Below are 20196 nucleotides of genomic sequence, written 5' to 3'. Positions count from 1 at the left end.
GGGGTGAGGGTAATGCTGAAGGTGAGGGTGGGATGGGGTGGTGTGGGGAAAGGGCAAGGGTGATGTTGGGGTTGGGGTTGACACACATGGCATGGGGCACTACAGCTCCACAGGATCTCACTTCCTCGCCCGTGGCTGAACTCTACACCTGCGGCCTCCCTTTCCTCCAGGCCACCGACCACGTCCAGGGCCCTCTGCTCTGCCACAGTGAGGGTCGACAGGGCCGGTGGATCCCCTTGTGATTTCAAATAAACCAGTTGGACTTTAACCTGGTGTGAGACTTCTTACTCTTAAATATTTCAACTGTTCCAGTGTTCACTTTTAGAAAATGGGTATTGAGTGCCAGCATGCCGTGTTTTCCCATTGTCTCAATTTTGCCGCAAAACATGACACATTTACAAATGATGCATAATATGGAGAGCAGTGTTTATTATGAAGCAAGCAGCAAAGAATTTTATTATCTGTTCCAAGAAGGTAAAAGGCCAGTATGGCTAAAAGACAAAGCTAAAATGCCGTAAAGAAACAGGGGCAATTATCTGTATAATCTTTAGAACAATCTATGGAGCATCTGATATCGATGACAAATCTACTGTCGTTTCAACAGGTGCCACTGTAGGGGTTTGATGCCATAAACTAACTTCACGTCTTTGGGTGTGCCCGCATGTTTTGTTTTCATGGGCGTAACATTCATCAATGGGTGGAGGTTTGGGGTTGCACTGAGGTACGAGTGGAGATGACTTTGGGGTGCAATTCTTGCAGCTGTAGAAAGATGTCAAAGATTATCAAAGATATAATTACCATTGAATACATAACACTGATATCTGAAAGTCATTAGATGTTCAACAAACAGCTTTATCTAACATGCAGTTGAATGACTTTAGAATAAATTTTTTCAACTCATTTAGCATGTTCAAATTGACAAGGAACTCTTTTGCATGTAACTAATATCCATTCACAGTGAATTCAAGAGGACAATCTGTGATGCAGTCAAACTAATGGTACAAGCTAAGAGGTGGGGGATTAATACTAACATCCTAAAGACAGTCAATCACAGTGCTGGTAGGAAAGTGGTTCCAGAGAATCTACCAAGATATTCTCACGAAATGTAGCTCTTCAGCTAATAGAGGATATGGGTCAACGCTGGGATAAGCGTGGCTGAAAATCCTATTCACAGCACTTCTGACTCTGGTGAAATTCTGAACGACAAAGTTAATGGCCGTAAATTTCCGAAATATGCCAAAGTGTCATTTTTGGCACTGAAAACAGGGGGCGAATTCCACCAGCACCAGTGGGGTGGTCCAGAGCGCCACCTTTAGGCAGTTTGTGAGATTACGTTCCTCCACCCTCCAGGGGCTGGTTTAGCACACAGGGCTAAATCGCTGGCTGTGAAAGCAGGCCAAGGCAGGCCAGCAGCACGGTTCAATTCCCGTACCAGCCTCCCCAAACAGGCGCCGGAATGTGGCGACTAGGGGCTTTTCACAGTAACTTCATTTGAAGCCTACTTGTGACAATAAACGATTTTCATTTTAATTTTTTTTCACATGAGGCGTGAAGTGTCTGATTCGCCCTCCTCGGCGTGGGGGTCATCTGAGCAATTTAATCAAGGGGGCGCTGTATTTAACCGACTCCACAGCACTCACTCCCATTTAACCGAGGAGGATGGCAGATAGAAGACCAGCTCCCAGGTTCTTGGAAGAGGTTCTGACTCGATTGCTGGATGCTGGGGAGGAGAGGCGGTTCACAATCTTCCCGCGTGTTGGCATGAGGCCCTCCAGCAAGGGCACCAATCCCACCTGGGAGACAGTGGCAGCACTGGTTAGTGCCAGTGGTATGACCAAGAGGAAAAGGATTTAACGTAGGAAAAAAATGAATGACCTACTGCGATCTGTAAGGGTAAGTGCTCCCTGTCTGTCTGTGGCATTCAATCCTTCCATCATCCCCAAAATGTCCCCTTGAACCCACGTGATACCACCTTGCAGGTCCTCAGCACCCGATCTCCCAGTATCATCCTCAAACCACCTGGCACTTCTCATAAGAGCCCTCCCTTACTTAAGCACAGTGCCCACATATGCTAGTTATTCACGACCTCTGATCCGCCAGGCATTCTGCTCACATTATCCCCTTTTCTGTTCCCGCAGGAGGAGATTATCCACAACCAGAGAGAGAGAGGGAGAGAGTTGACAGGCGGTGAAATGCCCAAACTAAGGATCATAACCCCTTTTGAAGAGAGGGCCATGGAACTCACAGTGCAGAACTAGGAGTGGGCGTGCACAGAGAACAAGGTTGGCCTGTGACAGGAAGGTGAGGAGCCATTGCACCCTCATTCATTGACCAGTCTCAAGTGAGGTATTTGTTGTCCAAAACTTTGACAAGGCCATGTATTAAAACTATGTCCCCTGCCTTGCAGGAACATCAACCAATGAGCCGCTGTTGTCAATAACAGTGCCCCCTTCTACCCTTGACAGCATCTTGGAGATGTCTGAGGAGGAGGTGGATGATATGTCACAGCTATCACCTTCACCATTCACCAGTGCAGACACACACCTTGGTGGGAGAACGTAGCAGACAGGCTTCTGGGTCACTTTCTGGTGAGCACCACACAGCCTCTGATGCAGATCAGCTGGAGACAGGAACGTCCCAGAGATCAGGCAGTCGGAGGTCTGCTGGATCCCAGGACTCAGCCGAGCCCCAGCCAGGTGCTGTGCTGTGGACACGTTCATCCCTCAGCTGTTATAGATGCAAAGACAGAGCCAGGAATACCAGGAAGGGTTTGTCAGCGACATTCCTCCAACTACAAGGAGGAATGGAGGAGTCCCAAAGCTTTCAGTCATAGGAATGTTGCCGGCAATGCTTGGCACCCAGGTCAACATGGCAAGGGTGGCATCTGCAGTGGAAAGCCTGGGGCAATGCGTGCCCCAGTTCCCGAGGACCTTGGTTGAGGGCTTCAATCGTATTGTTCAGACACTGGGGGCCTCCAGGACTGGCGTTGAGGCTCTGGAGCTCACTCCAGCTGCCCCTCCATCCAGTAGAGTTACCTAGTGGCCCGCGAGCACCCAGAGGGAGGAGGATGTGCTGGACCTTCCGCCCAAGAGACCCAGGGAGTGACCATGCCTTCTGATCCCCCCCCCCCCCCTTTCCTGATACCTGTGCTTCTCGGGGGGAAGCAGGCAGAACAGGGTGACGCGGAAACATCAGTGTCACCCGAAAGTGGGCTGGGTCCCTCCAGCTCCAGGCCCTCCACAGGACAGCCACCAAGAACATTTCAGGCAACAGGTATGAAAAGGAGCAGGCCGCCTCCACTTCTGATGTGCAGCCTGGGAATACACCCAGAGGTACAATGAAGAAAGAACAGTGCAGCACAGGAACAGGCCCTTCGGCCCTCCAAGCCCCACCAATCACGTATCTTATCTAGACTAACCGTCTGTATCCTTCTATATCCCGTCTGTTCATGTGCCTATCCAGGTAAGTCTTAAAGGTCGCTAATGTATCTGCCTCAACCACGTCACTTGGCAGTGCATTCCAGGCCACCACCACCCTCTGTGTAAAAAAACTTACCCCGCACATCCCCACTGAACTGAACCTTTACCCCCTCACCTTGAACTTGTGACCCCTTGTAATTGTCATTTTCGCACTGGGAAAAAACCTCCAACTGTTCACCCTAACTATACCCTTCATAATTTTATGAACTTCTATCAGGTTGCCCCTCAGCCTCCCTTATTCACAACCTGAAGGCCTCACCCTCTTTGAGCCTCTCCCCACTTGAACAGGTCCTCACTCCATCTGGACACAGCTTTTCCCACTTTCCCTCAATGTAAGGTTAAAGGTTATGCCACTCAAACAGAAAATCAATTAGATTCTGGAAGGACTCTGCCATTAAGCAGTGAACCATAACCCCCTAACCTCCTCTAGAGCAGCAGGCCAAAGGGATGTGGCCCCGACTCTCAGTGGCAATAAGTCGGAGAGTCAGTCTGCTCGCAGCAGACAGACTGGAGTCAGCCATACCCAAAAGCTGAGGAGTATCAGAACTTTCCTCACTGCGAGTGGTCATCACCCTCCTGCTAAGCATGCACCAGGCCCAGCACCCCCATGAGATAGTTTTGTAATGGACCTCCACCCTCAGTCCTGAAGGGGGTCCTAAAGGTCTTGGGGGTGTTGGGGGGGTCGTAGAGCTGATGGACAACATGATGGTGTTATTGTGCAAACTGGAACGTGATGAGGGCATCCCTGGTGCACCTGACCACGCGAACCCTTGTCCCTTGCCTGGCCTCCAACCTCCGGCTGATCTTTGACCTCTTCTTTCACCCCCACCTAGACGTCCTTCTCATTAGAGGAAACGTTCCTGGTCTGGTCTTCTTCATTGAGAATGTTGCCCCACTGTTGCGCTACGTTATGGTGGACACAGCGTACCACAAATGTGTGGGAGACTCTCGGTGGACTGTATTGAAGGGCCCGACTGGACTACTCAAGGCAGTGGAAGCACATCTTCAGCAGACTGCACAGTCACAGACCAGATGGCACTGTGAGCCTTGTTGTAATGGGACTGTGCTCCGGTCTCAGTCCTCCGCACAGACATCATCAGCCAAGGCCACAGCGGGTATTGCTCGTCCACAATTAGGCATCCCTGCAGCTTGGGATGACCCTTGAATATTCCAGGGATTTGAGACTGCACAAAGAGGGAGCTATCATGCATGCTCCCTGGAAAATGTGCTCACATGTACATGATCTTCATCTGGTGGTCACACACCAGCTGCATGTTAAGGGAGTGGAACCCCTTTCTTTTAATGTATGGGATTCCCTGATGCCACGGGGGTGTGTAGTGTCACATGAATGCCATCAATGGCCCCTTTGCACCAGTGCATACCAACGATGGTAACAGAAACCACAGCCCTCTCATCCTGATGGGCCTGGTCAAGATTAATGCAGACCGAGGCCATGACATAGAGTGCATCCATCACGTCACGGATTTATTTGTGGGATGATGTCTGTGAGATGCCACAAAGATTCCCGTTGAATCCTAGAATGATCCAGTGGTGTAATAGCTGAGGGCGACCATGACTTTCACAGTCACAGAAAACTGGTGTCCTCCTCCTCCTCCATCAGATGCCAGGTTTGAAAAAAGATGGCACATGTGTTGCACAGTCCCCCTTGTGTGGCGGAGTCTCCTGCGGCACATGTCCGACAGCTCCATGAAAACCCTCCTTCTTCTTCAACTTCAAGCCCATATCTGCCTTGAACCGTGGCTGACCCTTGAGCTTGCCCTGGCCTCCTGGTGCTGGGTTTTCCCTGGCTGTGGCCTCTCTTAGTTGCTGGAGTCTGTGATGAGTAGAATTGACAGCTCCACTGGCTCCATACTAAAATCTCTTGGAATTCTGCGAGGGATGTGTGAGAGAGAGAGAAAGAGAGAGACAGTCAGGCTGGTGTTCTCACCAGTTGCCTTCAGGCCTTCCTGGCACAACGTTTGCTCCTGGCCCTGGAGTCTGTCATTTCTTCACCTTCTCCGGTGGCCAGCATTCACTCACATATCTGATACCCTTTAAGCTTCATCGCTTGGCTGGCCCCGGTCAATACCTCATCCCTTCAGAGTTCCACCCAGCTGCCTCACAGTGGAGAGGCATTTGAGGAGGATGGTGTAGTCAACCGTGTCAAAAACATGATGGGCTGAATGGCCTCCTTCTATGCTGTAAAGGTCTATGAATTTATGAATCAATGTTTGCCTTTATCGCAGTCACATAGGATGTCATAGAATCCCTACAGTGCAGGAGGCCATTCGGCCCATCGAGCCTGCACCAACCCTCTGAAAGAGCACCCTACCTAGGCCCAATATCCACACCATCCCTGTTATTCCACCTAGGGCCAATTTAGCATGGCCAATCCACCTAACCTGCACATCTTTGGACGATGAGAAGAAACCGGAGTACCCGGAGGAAACCCACGCAGACACGGGGAGAAAGTCCAAAATCGGCACAGACAGTGACCTGAGTTCGGAATGGAGTGTGAGGCAACAGTGCTAACCACTGTGCCACCGTGCCGTCCTCATTTGTGACTTTGGTCAGCACCATTGATGTGACAGGGCTGGAAACCTGGTTGGAGGGATTCAACATGCAGTTCCAGGAAAGATGGGAATGGATTTGGGAGATGGCAACATGTTCAGGGGCTTTGGAGAGGAACGAGAGATAGGGCGGTAGTTTGGAATGGTGGAGGAGTAAAGGGGTCGGCTTTTATTGGCGTGTGCGGTGATGAGGCAACAGTACCTGAAGAGAGTTAGTAATATCAGCTAATATGAGGATGAAGAGACAAAGTTCAGTGGTTAGCAGTTTAGTGAGAATAGGAACAGGACAGGAGGTAAATCTAATGGACAAGACGAGCTTGGAGAGGGCATGAGGGGGGACAGTGGATAGAAACTTGAGAAAGATGTGAGTTCAAGTCTTGGGTAGGGGGGAACCTTTAGAGGAAATTTAGTCTGATGGATCAGTGGAAGGGTGGGATATGGTAACGGTAGTCTCAATCTTACTGACAGAGAAGTCCATGCGATTTTCACACCATAGAATTTACAGTCCAGAAGGAGGCCCTTCGGCCCATCGAATCTGCACCAGCCCTTAGAAAGAGCACCCTACTTAAGCCCACACCTCCACCCTACCCCATAACCCCGCCTAACCTTTTTGGACACTAAGGGGAAATTTAGCATGGCCAATCTACCTAACCCGCACATCTTTGGACTGTGGGAGGAAATCGGAGCACCCGGAGGAAACCCACGCACACACGGGGAAAACACACAGACTCCGCACAGACAGTGGTCCAAGCCGGGAATCGAACCTGGGACCCTGGAGCTGTGAAGCAACAGTTCTAACTACTGTGCTATCGTGCTGCCCTATTGAAGATTGGAGGAGATGAGGCGTGGTGCAGTTTGTGATTCCTTCACTCCATGGCAGCTCACTGTACCAGTTGCGCTCGAGTTGCCATGAGAAACCAAAGGATGACCAAGGGTGATCCAATTACCATCTGGCTGATCACTGTGGTGTGTAACAACTCCCCCAGTTCCAACAATTTGCTCAGTACCACTTCTCTGGTGGCTGTAATGTTCCCGAGTTCCTCCCTCATTTCCATTTCCTTGTTCATAACTCCTTCTGGGACACGGAAAGCCATAATGCCACACAGAATGACAGAGCAGAACATTGGGATGTTAAAAGAATGCTTGGACGGCTGAGCGAAGTAGATGTCAGGATTCCTGGTGATCTGCTGGACGGGAATCTCCGGTTCCCTCGCCGCGTGTTGCTGGGATCTGCTGGACGGGAATCTCCGGTTCCCTAGCCGCGTGTTGCTGGGATCTGCTGGACGGGAATCTCCGGTTCCCTAGCCGCGTGTTGCTGGGATCTGCTGGACGAGAATCTCCGGTTCCCTAGCCGTGTGTTGCTGGGATCTGCTGGACGGGAATCTCCGGTTCCCTAGCCGTGTGTTGCTGGGATCTGCTGGACGGGAATCTCCGGTTCCCTCGCCGCGTGTTGCTGGGATCTGCTGGACGGGAATCTCCGGTTCCCTCGCCGCGTGTTGCTGGGATCTGCTGGACGGGAATCTCCGGTTCCCTAGCGGTGTGTTGCTGGGATCTGCTGGATGGGAATCTCCGGTTCCCTAGCCGCGTGTTGCTGGGATCTGCTGGACGGGAATCTCCGGTTCCCTAGCCGTGTGTTGCTGGGATCTGCTGGACGGGAATCTCCGGTTCCCTCGCCGCGTGTTGCTGGGATCTGCTGGACGGGAATCTCCGGTTCCCTCGCAGTGTGTTGCTGGGATCTGCTGGACGGGAATCTCCGGTTCCCTAGCCGCGTGTTGCTGGGATCTGCTGGACGGGAATCTCCGGTTCCCTAGCCGCGTGTTGCTGGGATCTGCCGGACAGTAATCTCCGGTTCCCTCGCAGTGTGTTGCTGGGATCTGCTGGACGGGAATCTCCGGTTCCCTCGCCGCGTGTTGCTGGGATCTGCTGGACGGGAATCTCCGGTTCCCTCGCCGCGTGTTGCTGGGATCTGCTGGACGGGAATCTCCGGTTCTCTAGCCGTGTGTTGCTGGGATCTGCTGGACGGGAATCTCCGGTTCCCTCGCAGTGTGTTGCTGGGATCTGCTGGACGGGAATCTCCGGTTCCCTCGCAGTGTGTTGCTGGGATCTGCTGGATGGGAATCTCCGGTTCCCTCGCCGCGTGTTGCTGGGATCTGCTGGACGGGAATCTCCGGTCCCCTCGCCGCGTGTTGCTGGGATCTGCTGGACGGGAATCTCCGGTTCCCTCGCCGCGTGTTGCTGGGATCTGCTGGACGGGAATCTCAGGTTCCCTCGCAGTGTGTTGCTGGGATCTGCTGGATGGGAATCTCCGGTTCCCTAGCCGCGTGTTGCTGGGATCTGCTGGACGGGAATCTCCGGTTCCCTAGCCGCGTGTTGCTGGGATCTGCTGGACGTGAATCTCCGGTTCCCTCGCAGTGTGTTGCTGGGATCTGCTGGACGGGAATCTCAGGTTCCCTAGCCGCGTGTTGCTGGGATCTGCTGGACGGGAATCTCCGGTTCCCTAGCCGTGTGTTGCTGGGATCTGCTGGACGGGAATCTCCGGTTCCCTCGCCGCGTGTTGCTGGGATCTGCTGGACGGGAATCTCCGGTTCCCTCGCCGCGTGTTGCTGGGATCTGCTGGACGGGAATCTCCGGTTCCCTAGCCGCGTGTTGCTGGGATCTGCTGGACGGGAATCTCCGGTTCCCTAGCCGTGTGTTGCTGGGATCTGCTGGACGGGAATCTCCGGTTCCCTCGCCGCGTGTTGCTGGGATCTGCTGGACGGGAATCTCCGGTTCCCTCGCCGCGTGTTGCTGGGATCTGCTGGACGGGAATCTCCGGTTCCCTAGCGGTGTGTTGCTGGGATCTGCTGGATGGGAATCTCCGGTTCCCTAGCCGCGTGTTGCTGGGATCTGCTGGACGGGAATCTCCGGTTCCCTAGCCGTGTGTTGCTGGGATCTGCTGGACGGGAATCTCAGGTTCCCTAGCCGCGTGTTGCTGGGATCTGCTGGACGGGAATCTCCGGTTCCCTCGCCGCGTGTTGCTGGGATCTGCTGGACGGGAATCTCCGGTTCCCTCGCAGTGTGTTGCTGGGATCTGCTGGACGGGAATCTCCGGTTCCCTCGCAGTGTGTTGCTGGGATCTGCTGGACGGGAATCTCCGGTTCCCTAGCCGCGTGTTGCTGGGATCTGCTGGATGGGAATCTCCGGTTCCCTCGCCGCGTGTTGCTGGGATCTGCTGGACGGGAATCTCCGGTCCCCTCGCCGCGTGTTGCTGGGATCTGCTGGACGGGAATCTCCGGTTCCCTCACCGCGTGTTGCTGGGATCTGCTGGACGGGAATCTCAGGTTCCCTCGCAGTGTGTTGCTGGGATCTGCTGGATGGGAATCTCCGGTTCCCTAGCCGCGTGTTGCTGGGATCTGCTGGACGGGAATCTCCGGTTCTCTAGCCGCGTGTTGCTGGGATCTGCTGGATGGGAATCTCCGGTTCCCTCGCCGCGTGTTGCTGGGATCTGCTGGACGGGAATCTCAGGTTCCCTAGCCGCGTGTTGCTGGGATCTGCTGGACGGGAATCTCCGGTTCCCTAGCCGCGTGTTGCTGGGATCTGCTGGACGGGAATCTCAGGTTCCCTAGCCGCGTGTTGCTGGGATCTGCTGGACGGGAATCTCCGGTTCCCTCGCAGTGTGTTGCTGGGATCTGCTGGACGGGAATCTCCGGTTCCCTCGCCGCGTGTTGCTGGGATCTGCTGGACGGGAATCTGTGGTTCCCTAGCCGCGTGTTGCTGGGATCTGCTGGACGGGAATCTCCGGTTCCCTCGCAGTGTGTTGCTGGGATCTGCTGGATGGGAATCTCCGGTTCCCTCGCCGCGTGTTGCTGGGATCTGCTGGACGGGAATCTCCGGTTCCCTAGCCGCGTGTTGCTGGGATCTGCTGGACGGGAATCTCCGGTTCCCTAGCCGCGTGTTGCTGGGATCTGCTGGACGGGAATCTCCGGTTCCCTCGCCGCGTGTTGCTGGGATCTGCTGGACGGGAATCTCCGGTTCCCTAGCCGTGTGTTGCTGGGATCTGCTGGACGGGAATCTCCGGTTCCCTAGCCGCGTGTTGCTGGGATCTGCTGGACGGGAATCTCCGGTTCCCTAGCCGTGTGTTGCTGGGATCTGCTGGACGGGAATCTCCGGTTCCCTCGCCGCGTGTTGCTGGGATCTGCTGGATGGGAATCTCCGGTTCCCTAGCCGCGTGTTGCTGGGATCTGCTGGACGGGAATCTCCGGTTCCCTCGCCGCGTGTTGCTGGGATCTGCTTGACGGGAATCTCCGGTTCCCGCGCAGTGTATTGCTGGGCGGCGCACCATTCGCTGGTGGCGGGATTCTGTCTCCCCGCAGCTTATCAATGGAATTTCCCATTGAAGTCACCCCACACGGCCGGGAAACCCGTGGGCAGGGTGCGCTGCCGGTGGGAAAAGAGAATCCCGATGGTGGGAGAATTCTGGCCAGTGTGTGTTGTACTACCTCACCATCAGGAAGGGACAGACCTTGCTACCAACTGAGCAGCTGAGAAACCTCCCCAGAGCTGGTTCCACTTGCCCCCCCTACCCCACCAGGACGGCCCCCGCAGCCAGAACGCCGAGGTCCCGCCGGGTAGGACCATACACAAACAACGCCGACGGGACTTGGCGGGCATCGGCCCGTCGAGCGCGCAGAATCGCTGCAGCTTTCAACGGCCTCCGACCGGCACCGCGGTGACTGCGCTGGCACGATTGCCGCCGATTCTCTGGTCGCCGGAGAATCGGCGGCCCGGTGTCGGAGCGGCGTGGCGGGATTTACATGCCCACCCCGGCGATTCTCTGACCCACTGCGGGCTCGGAGAACCCTGGTCCAGGTCTCTAGCCTGTCACCAGAAGCTATAGCTAAGGAATCTGCAGCAAGCATGGCTGGCTAGGAGACTCCCCCTGTAGGCACTTTGGAAGGGCTTGCAGGTTGATAATTAACCTGTTTGGCCACGTTAAGAATGCTCCTTCCGTGGCCATAGGGTGACTTGAACCCAGAGCTTCTGGTTCAGAGGCTGGGACACTATCCACTGCAGCACATGACTTCCTACTGCCTCTGTGCTATCCTTAAACACAGCAGAGTCTGAGCTGGTGGCTGAGTGTGAAAGTGAGCTCAATGTGCCTTCATTGTCATTGTCGTTTTGCTGATCCTCCACTGTCTGGTTCGGTTGCACTTTATAGGTCTTTGATAGGAGGAAGGCAGAAGGATAATCATAGAATTTACAGTGCCAAAGGAGGCCATTTGGCCCATCGAGTCTGCACCGGCTCCTGGAAAGAGCACCCTACCCAAGGTTAACACCTCCACCCTATCCCCATAACCCAGTAACCCCACCCAACACTAAGGGCAATTTTGGACATTAAGGGCAATTTATCATGGCCAATCCACCTAACCTGCACATCTTTGAACTGTGGGAGGAAACCGGAGCACCCGGAGGAAACCCACGCACAGACGGGGAGGATGTGCAGACTCCACACAGACAGTGGCCCAAGCCGGAATCGAACCTGGGACCCTGGAGCTGTGAAGCGATTGTGCTATCCATAATGCTACCGTGCTGCCCAGAGTTAAGGTTATGATGTGGGAAAAGCAAGAAGTACATGCTTCTGCAACCTGTAAAACAGAAGAGATTGTGGGATGAGGAGTTGGGGGGATCTGAGGAGAAGGATTATTGATAAGGATAGACTCTTCTTCAATGGTTTGCACTCTGCCATTGGCTTGTTTCCAACCAGTTAGCTCCTGTTGCCTCCAGTTCTGCACCACTTGTCCTGCTATGGAGAGAGAGAGAGGGAAGTGGGTCGGTGAATGTGGTGCAATTTGTTTAGTTGATGTTTCTGCCATGGTTGAATGGCTGGCAGTGTGCTCAAGCTGTGAGATGCATGTGTGAGGCTGGCAGCAGTGTGAAGCGTATGAGGGTAAGGTGGAGCATATGAATGCCAGGTGTGAGACCTCAATGATAAAGATTTTTGGTCGGTTAGTCTTGGGGGCGTGGAAAATTGAACCGTGTCTGAGGCTAGTGGTGCAGTTGGCAGGATATGTCATTTGAAGATGCATTCATTGACTGGTACTTTCCATTCTGTGCACAGAGTGCTGGCGATAAAACAGACTTGCAGTTGGAGGGGTTGTCCATGCCATCACGGTGGTGGGGCAGTGCCTGATAGAGCTGGCAAGAGATCGGGGCACTTTTTTAAAGGGTGCCCGGATTTGCGCTTTAAAAAATGCACCCCCACCCCCCCCATGGCACTGGGGCAATCCGCTATCACAGGGATACTGGGAACCAAGTACTACTTGACTGCTACTGCCTTTCAGACCTCCTTCCGAGTATGTGTCCGGATCCTGTGGATACAGCAATATTTCTTCCTTTTCGTCACATCCTCCAAGGTTTAAAGTGCAGCGCACAAAAAAGCTTGGAGCCCATGCTCCCCCCATGTTGTGTCATTCTTCAATGTTTCTCAGCTTGGAGTCATTTCCTGCATGGTTGGCAGCACCTGCTCCAACCACAATTCACCTCCCTTTCGGTTACTGATCCACCTTCCAGACAAAGATGTTTCCCCATCCTTTGCATTTCTAATTTTGATTGCTTCCATTTCATCTCCTCTTCTTCCACAAAAATGGCCCACTAAAGCTATCATACAGTCGCTTCTGAATAATCTGATCCATTCGAAAGAGGCAAAATTATTTAAAGTAACTAGTTTCTGCTTTGTACACCACATGCATGACACATTGTAAAATCTGAATTGAAATGATGGTTTGAACACTGAAATTATACATCGTGAAAGTAATAAAAAAAAATAGCAATCATACAAATCTGAAATCTTGTAGACAAACTTGGTCTGAATTGGGGAGGTTGGATCTGAAATGTTCACTCTGGTTCGCATTGGAACTCTGTAATGAAAGAGCAATTAACAGTCATCTCGAGATTACCAGGGATGCTCAACATATGCCCCTAAATCATATTGTGTGTGGATATGTTTCATTACAGGTGAAATTTTATAATGCTGTTAAATAAAATCAATCATTTAAAGTCCTTTACACATAGCTGAATAGCAATGCTGAAATTGAGGGCAAGCTGGATTATCAATAGAATAAAAGGTTGCCCCTTTCAAGTAACTTTAAACTTCGTCATGTTTGTAGCATGACTCAAACCGAACCCAAGTCCGCTTTAGTTTTTCTCTCTGATCTGACTGATAAAGGTAGTTTCGAACCAACTTAATGACACATTGTGCAATTGAAACCGATTGACTGAGTAATCCAATGACTGATTAGAACAAATATTGTAAAATTGCACTTTGAAGAGAATATTGGGGGAAAGAGTTCTTGAATTAATTAAGAAATGATTCTGTGCCACAATGGGCTTTTGGGATGGATAAAGCAGAGATGGCTTCCTCATCTTGTGATTAACTGGAATCAGCTTGATTTCCATGGTCTGGTATTCCATCCTGTCGCTACATCTCATGCAGCACCGTACCCAGCCAGCTGGACAAGTCCATCCAGTCAAGGTGAGTTCAACAACGTGCAGCAATCCAAATTGCCGTGCTGCTGTTTTCCATTTTTGGTTCATTACAGCAACAGTTTGTCATTGCTTTTGGAAACATCCTACAGGAATAATAGCACCAAAACTGTGCACATTGCTTATCCTACCACCGGAATCTTTTGACCCGGTAATAGAATTCCTTACAATTCTGATATTTTTAAATGTCGAAGTAGAAATGGAGGAGAAATTTGACAGATTCGCTAGCCTACATGCTCATCATGGGAATGAAATTGTTTTGTAGGACAGTGGTGGTGGGATGGTTGGCGTGACAGAATTCCTGCATTCCCGACAGGAGAACTATGCTCTACCTGCCTTAGTCTGAATGATGAAATGATTGTCTCCACTCTGTTATGTGCCTTTCCATTTATTTTCTCGTGTTCACAGTGCAGAACTGTCTCTCATCAGTTTGTAGCAATATTCCTTTCCATTTAATTTTACCATATGGTGAATATGATCGGGAATCAACGATGCATCAACTTACGTGATTTTTATATCTCTGGCGATATGTTCCACTCTTGCACCAGTAGGTAATTCAGTCACAACAATTCGGGTTTTCACCTCCAAAAGCTTACATTTCGATGAAACTAGAAGTTGGCTGTCAGCTGTAAAGATAGACATGGTTACTCAGTCACTGAAGCAACTATCATTAAAATGAGGAACTAATACTTCCTTTACTGGAAGCCCAGGTGTAACTTCAGCTAGATATTAATTAAGTGGTATGGGTATGGTTTTTGTGTGTGAGCTCTTATCAAATGCACACACTGAACCTCTTGTTGTCAAAGTGAGTCACCAAGGACCAGTGCTAGTTAACAGAAGTAAATTGGACTGGAAATGACAGCATCGGGCCACAAACAAAAGAGTTTAAAAGAAAAGCTGCTGACCCAGATTCTAGATGACTCCAAGTGCCACTTGTGAATGCCAAGAGATTGACAGGATCTGCTTTCACAGAATTTGCATCATTATCATGTGCCCAGAGTGAACAAAATATACACCAAGGTACATTCTAGATTGGGATTGAAATTATAAACTTGTAACTAATCGACTAATTATTCAATTATTGTATCCTTCGCAACAGTGGAAACTGCAGTGATGTTGAACAGAAGGACTCGGCTAGATTAATGTGCAGTATTGGGCTCCATATTATAGGAAGCATATTGAGGCTTCAGAAAGTGGAATAGAGTAATTTTACGAAGACACTGCCTGGTATGAGGAAATACAAATGTCGGACGCGGTCTACAGGCTGTGTTTTGCTCCAACGAGGACACAATGCGAGCGGTAGATCCTGGCAGAGGCCTCCCGCGGGCCTCCCGGCAGCCTTTACGCCTCGCGGGATATACCCAAGTCCCATGAGACGTTGGAATCAAAATCCCGCCCAAAAGGGGCGTGAACAAACAGCATTCGGCCGTAGGTTTATGTAGGTTTTAAACCTACTAACATGAGCTTACCCTGCCTCCCGGGATCTACTAGCCACCCCAGCGAGGCTGCAGCTGGGCACAAATGTGGTCCATTGGCGGCCCCTGGGTGCCCAGGGATAGTGCACGGTGGTCCCATGGTCGTCTCCCTGGAATACAGGCACCTTGGCACTGCCCAGCTGGCATCTTGCACTGCCAAGGTGCCTGGGTGGCATTGCCAAGCTGGCAGGAGCTGCCAAGATGCCAGGGTGGATGTGCATGGGTGCCAGGGTGGCCTGAAAGGAGGGTAGAGGGGGTATGAAGGGGGGGTGAAGGGTAAATAAGTAGGGGCCGCAGGGGGGTGGAGGGGGTGACAGGTGGGGGTTCAGGAAGGAGGGAGACCTGTCAGAGGGTGTGAGGGGGCCTGAAGACCCCCAGGGACCCCATAGCAGGGTGTCCTCGCTTGGAGGGGTGTGAGGTAGTGTCCATGTGTGTGGGGAGTGTCATTGCCCATGGATGTGGGTTGCTGGGGACCCACAAGCCTACTTAAAGATCGGGGCACTGTTTCAAAATGGCGGTCTGATCTCTGAGTTCAGCTCCCAAGCGCTGAAAAAAATTCTAATTGTGGGCTAAACCGGTGAGAAACTCCCCATGGCCCCCAAAAAAATCAAATGTGGTTGGATAGTTGTGGGGAACTAGCCAGCAGAGCCAGCGGGAAACTCTACAAAACAAATGAACTTCAAAATGTTTCTGTTAAATTCTGCCCATCATCTGGAAAATGCTGTGATTTGTCTTCCTTCAATTTGAAGTAGATGATATCACACTTCCCCACATTGAGCTCCATCAGCTTTGCTCAGTCATTTAGTCGATCTATGTCTTGTTCTAATGTCCTATTCTCATTTTGGTAATTTACGGTGTCTTCTAACTTAGTGCCATCTGTAAACCTGTTTTGTAACTCGTCTAAGTCATTGATTAGATATGGAAAAACTAACAGTTCCCATCCCTGACAACACGATTTGTTAAATCCAAAACAACCCATGTTATAACATTACCTTTGACCTAGGGAAGCATTTAATGCCTGTCCCTGTGTCAGGTTTGGTGATGTGGGGGAGTGTTTAATCAGGCAGGAGGGTGACATTACCTTCCCTCCTCCACCTCAATTAAGTCTGTGGTGGCAAGTCCCATGGACGGCCTTCGTGCCCTTCTGCCAATGGAGGCCCTCAAGGCAATTAATGCTGACTACAGGCTGCACCCTTCCGCTACTGTTATTAAGACAGTGGCGGTCACCCCCTCCACCCCCCTGCGGCCCCTACTTATTTACCCTTCACCCCCCCCCCCTTCATACCCCCTCTACCCTCCTTTCAGGCCACCCTGGCACCCATGCACATCCACCCTGGCATCTTGGCAGCTCCTGCCAGCTTGGCAATGCCACCCAGGCATGTGGAGAGCATGAAAAGCGAACCTGTGTAGGCTTCCTTGTGGGCTCCAAGAGTGGTCCCTTGTTCAATGGCACTCAGTGCCCCATCAAGGGACGCGTCAATGGGAAGCCGTTCCCCAGTGAGCACAGCATTCAAAAAGCAATGTAGAATTTTTCTTAAAAAAAGAACAACATGACCTGAATTTATTTTCATGAAACATGCATACTTTTTTATTAAAGCAAACTAAAAACAGAAAGTGCTGGAAATGCTCAGCAGGTTTGGCAACATCTGTGGAGAGAGAAAGAGTTAACGTTTCGAGTCGAATAATACTCTAGAACTTTCTTATACTTTCTTATGATTTGGACTTACTGAACTGCATGTTTTTTAAAGCTGAGAGGCAGAATTTAGTTTTTAAAATCGGTTTATATGTGATATGACAATTTTATTGTTTAATTTTGTGCATTTTATTAAAGGTTTTTATTTATATTCCTGTTTTTTGAAATTGTTTTCATTATTATGCCGTCATTTTATAATCCTTGACAAACTTTTATGTTTTGTTGAAAGCCTTTTTTAAATGTCTTCATTTAGCCACATTTGTACTAATCTTTCATTTTATTGCAATCACTTTAATTGTGGCAAGTTATAAATTTTGAATTTGAATAGCCTTGTCACGATAATAGTTATATATTTTATAACTAAAATGTTCCATTTAGCATCTGTGTACAGAGTGAGCTCAGAGCTGATACTGTTTTGGGATGTAAAAAAGAATATCAGTCATACTGCCACACTTATAAAAACATAAGACCTTAAAAATTGGAGCTGAGTCTACCATGTGGCCCCTCGAGGCTGCACCGCCATTTGACATAATGAGGGTGAGCTTCTGCCTTAATTCCGTTTTTCCATGTACCACCAAACCACATGGATTCCTGAGAGTTCGAAAATCTATTTATCCCAGCCTCGAATATACTCAATAATGAAGTGGTGAAGCATTGACAACAGTCTGGAGTAGAGAATTCCTAAGACTGACAAACCTCTGAGTCAAAGATTTTCTCCTCATCTCAGTCCACGATGATTGACCCCTTTTCCTGAAATGGCGTTCCTGTGTTCTACATTACCCAGCCAAGGGAAACATCCTCTCAGTTAAGCCTCTTCAGAATTATGCGTCAACAAGATCCCCCTCTCAGTCTTCTAAACCCAAGAGAATACAAGCTCAATTTACTCAGTCGCTCGTCATTAGAAACCCTCTCATCCTAGGGACCAATCTAGTGAACCTTCACTGTACTACCTCCAAGGCAAGTATATCCTTCTTGAGATAAGGAGAGCAAAAACCGTGCACCGCACTCCATGTGGTCTCTTCAAAGTCCTGTAAGAAGTTTCTTATTCTTGCATGCCAATCACCTTTCAATAAAGGCCAACATGCTATTTCCTTTCCTAATTGCTTGCAGTACCCGCATGCTAACTTTTGTTTTTTATGTACAAGTACATCGAGTCTCTCTGAACATCAACATCTCAAAGTTTCTCACTTTCAAAAAAAGATCTTCTTTTCTATTCTTATCACCAAAGTGGATAACCTCACACCTTCTCACATTATACTCCATCTGCCACCTTGTTTCCCACTCATTTAACCTGTCCATGTCTTTTTACAGCTTTTGATATCTCTTTACAGCCTCAGCCAATGCATTGTAATCCTCGCTTGCTTTGAGTCAAATACAATACATATTTATCACATTCAACTACAGGAGAGTGACAAGGCTATTGGTTAAAGTTAAAACAGGCAAAAATGCATATCCTGCACGTATCATGACCCGTTTTAGTTTACAAAAGAGATGAGTTAATTTGAACGCAAACACTTGTGACATATTCTGCAATTTATCATTAACTACAACAGTTCATTGGTAACTGCATCTTTTCCAGCTTTAAACTTTAATCAAAGATTGACCTAAAACAAGAATAGACTATTCAGCTAATTGCAGAACCTGAGCTAGCAATTTTGCTGTTATTTGTGGCTGATAATCCAGTGGACGTAACCTGGCAGTTAACGCATTGGCATATTAATATACTAACTCGTTGCTCCACCGAGAAAGGTTAGATGTATGTTCAACAATTTCTTAAATTGAAAATTCTTTTAGAAGCTGGTCTGTCCACATTAAAGTATCGAGCAGAGCCAGGTCACTTCCTGTCAAGAAAAAATAGAAAGCTGGAAAGCCTGTAATAAGAAGGTTCTGAAAGACACAATCTGACTTATGAAGTATAAAAGTTAATAGATGAAATTACTAATTTGTGCATGCGTTGGGGAAATCTGTGTCCTCACATTGCAGGTTTTAACATCAAAAATTATTGTTAGGAAACACTGAACATAGGAGAGAGAAAACCAGGGACAAAACTGTTCAGGTGCAACAGTGGACTATCTCTAGTTTCGATGGTAAACGTTGACATATCATGGCTCTAATGCAACATTCACTGTTAAATTTCTTCATGGAGAAAACAAGTAAATTCTTTTTTTTAAAAACATGCCTTTTGGAATGACTTAGAAGATTGTAGAATCTAGCACTGTCACTTTCTTCAGAACAAGGCATTGAACCAGAGCAATGACCTGCCCACTCAAGCATACATAAAAGTTCTCATGAAAACAAGGGGAATTCTCCCAATCTGCAGATTACCATTCATCCCTCAACCAACATCATGAAAACAGCTCAGTTCATTAAAAGCGCAAGTTGTCCATTTTGTAATACACAGAAACAGATAGTCAGTGCTTAATCTACAGCTATATTTGCTGTAAGAACTAAAAATACTTCAACATTAGGATTGATGGGTACTTTTGGCATGCTTGTTCAGATGTAGAAGGAAGAATTGTCGGGTAAGTTAACAACTATCACAAATGAGCATTGAAAGTTCAATCCATGGTAATGATCTGCGGCAAATGCTCATATCATTATCCTCACTTAACCTAAGTTCACTGATATGCTGTCTAATTATTATGGCGAAGACGCTACTCATCCTATATTTCTGGGCTAACCACACATGAATTTATTCATCATATGCCATAATGCAAAATATAATAATAATTAAAATTTACCTGGTGCAAGCGCTGTGTAAAGTAGAATTGCTGCAAGTACCTCGAGCACGTGTTTAGTCTTCATCATGTCTCCGTCTGTGATCCTCCTTTAGTGTGGCAGCTTTTCACCCAGCCACAACTGTAGCTTCAACAAAATGAAACAGCAACCTGTTTTGCCTGTCTTATGGGTTTGGTTCTTTTAATAACTCCACGTTAGTTTCTGTTCCATTTTAAGAAGTTGCTACAGTGTAGAAATAAGATGCTAGTTATCCTGCCTTTGATTATGGACATCTTAGAAAACAAAAATCATCCTTATAATTTGTACCTTCACTCTCCATATCTATTGTATAACATGGAGGCCAGAATTGTGTACAGTACTCATTTAAGTGGGTTCTGAACAAGGTTTCATGGATGTTTAATATAGCTTCTCCACCTTTCAATTCTGACCCTGAAAATATGATGTGATTAGAAAGGTTTGTAAAGCATGCTGAATGAAATTAGTTGAACTTTTTGAGGAGATAACTAATGTGGTAGACAAGAGAAACTCCATGGGCCTCCAGCAGGCTTCATTCAGGCACTGTGTAAAGGACTACTAACAAAAACCAAGAATGCAGACAACCTATTGATGTAGGTAGGGAAGCAGTTAGTAGCTAGGAGTCAGAGGCTTTGGAATATTGGGTCGGCTCCCAATAGGATGTCAGCCATGGCTCAAGGGTAGTTCTCCTATCACTATGTCAG

At 49.1% G+C, this 20196-nt stretch overlaps 1 protein-coding gene across 1 annotated transcript; it reads right to left on the bottom strand.

Moving 5' to 3' along the window:
- Window positions 1-405: 405 nt before the first annotated feature.
- Window positions 406-19678, bottom strand: LOC119963350 (immunoglobulin J chain-like). Its single transcript, XM_038792356.1, has 4 exons — window positions 19480-19678; window positions 14076-14196; window positions 12865-12945; window positions 406-759 (listed from the first exon to the last, which is right to left on the bottom strand). Exons 1-4 carry the CDS (start codon window positions 19544-19546, stop codon window positions 558-560), a joined length of 471 nt encoding a protein of 156 aa, XP_038648284.1. The 5' UTR covers window positions 19547-19678; the 3' UTR covers window positions 406-557.
- Window positions 19679-20196: the final 518 nt, after the last annotated feature.

The sequence above is a fragment of the Scyliorhinus canicula genome, chromosome 3 (assembly GCF_902713615.1).
Source record: "Scyliorhinus canicula chromosome 3, sScyCan1.1, whole genome shotgun sequence".
In the NCBI taxonomy this organism is placed as follows: Eukaryota; Metazoa; Chordata; class Chondrichthyes; order Carcharhiniformes; family Scyliorhinidae; genus Scyliorhinus; species Scyliorhinus canicula.
This window is presented reverse-complemented; position numbering and strand designations above follow the sequence as displayed.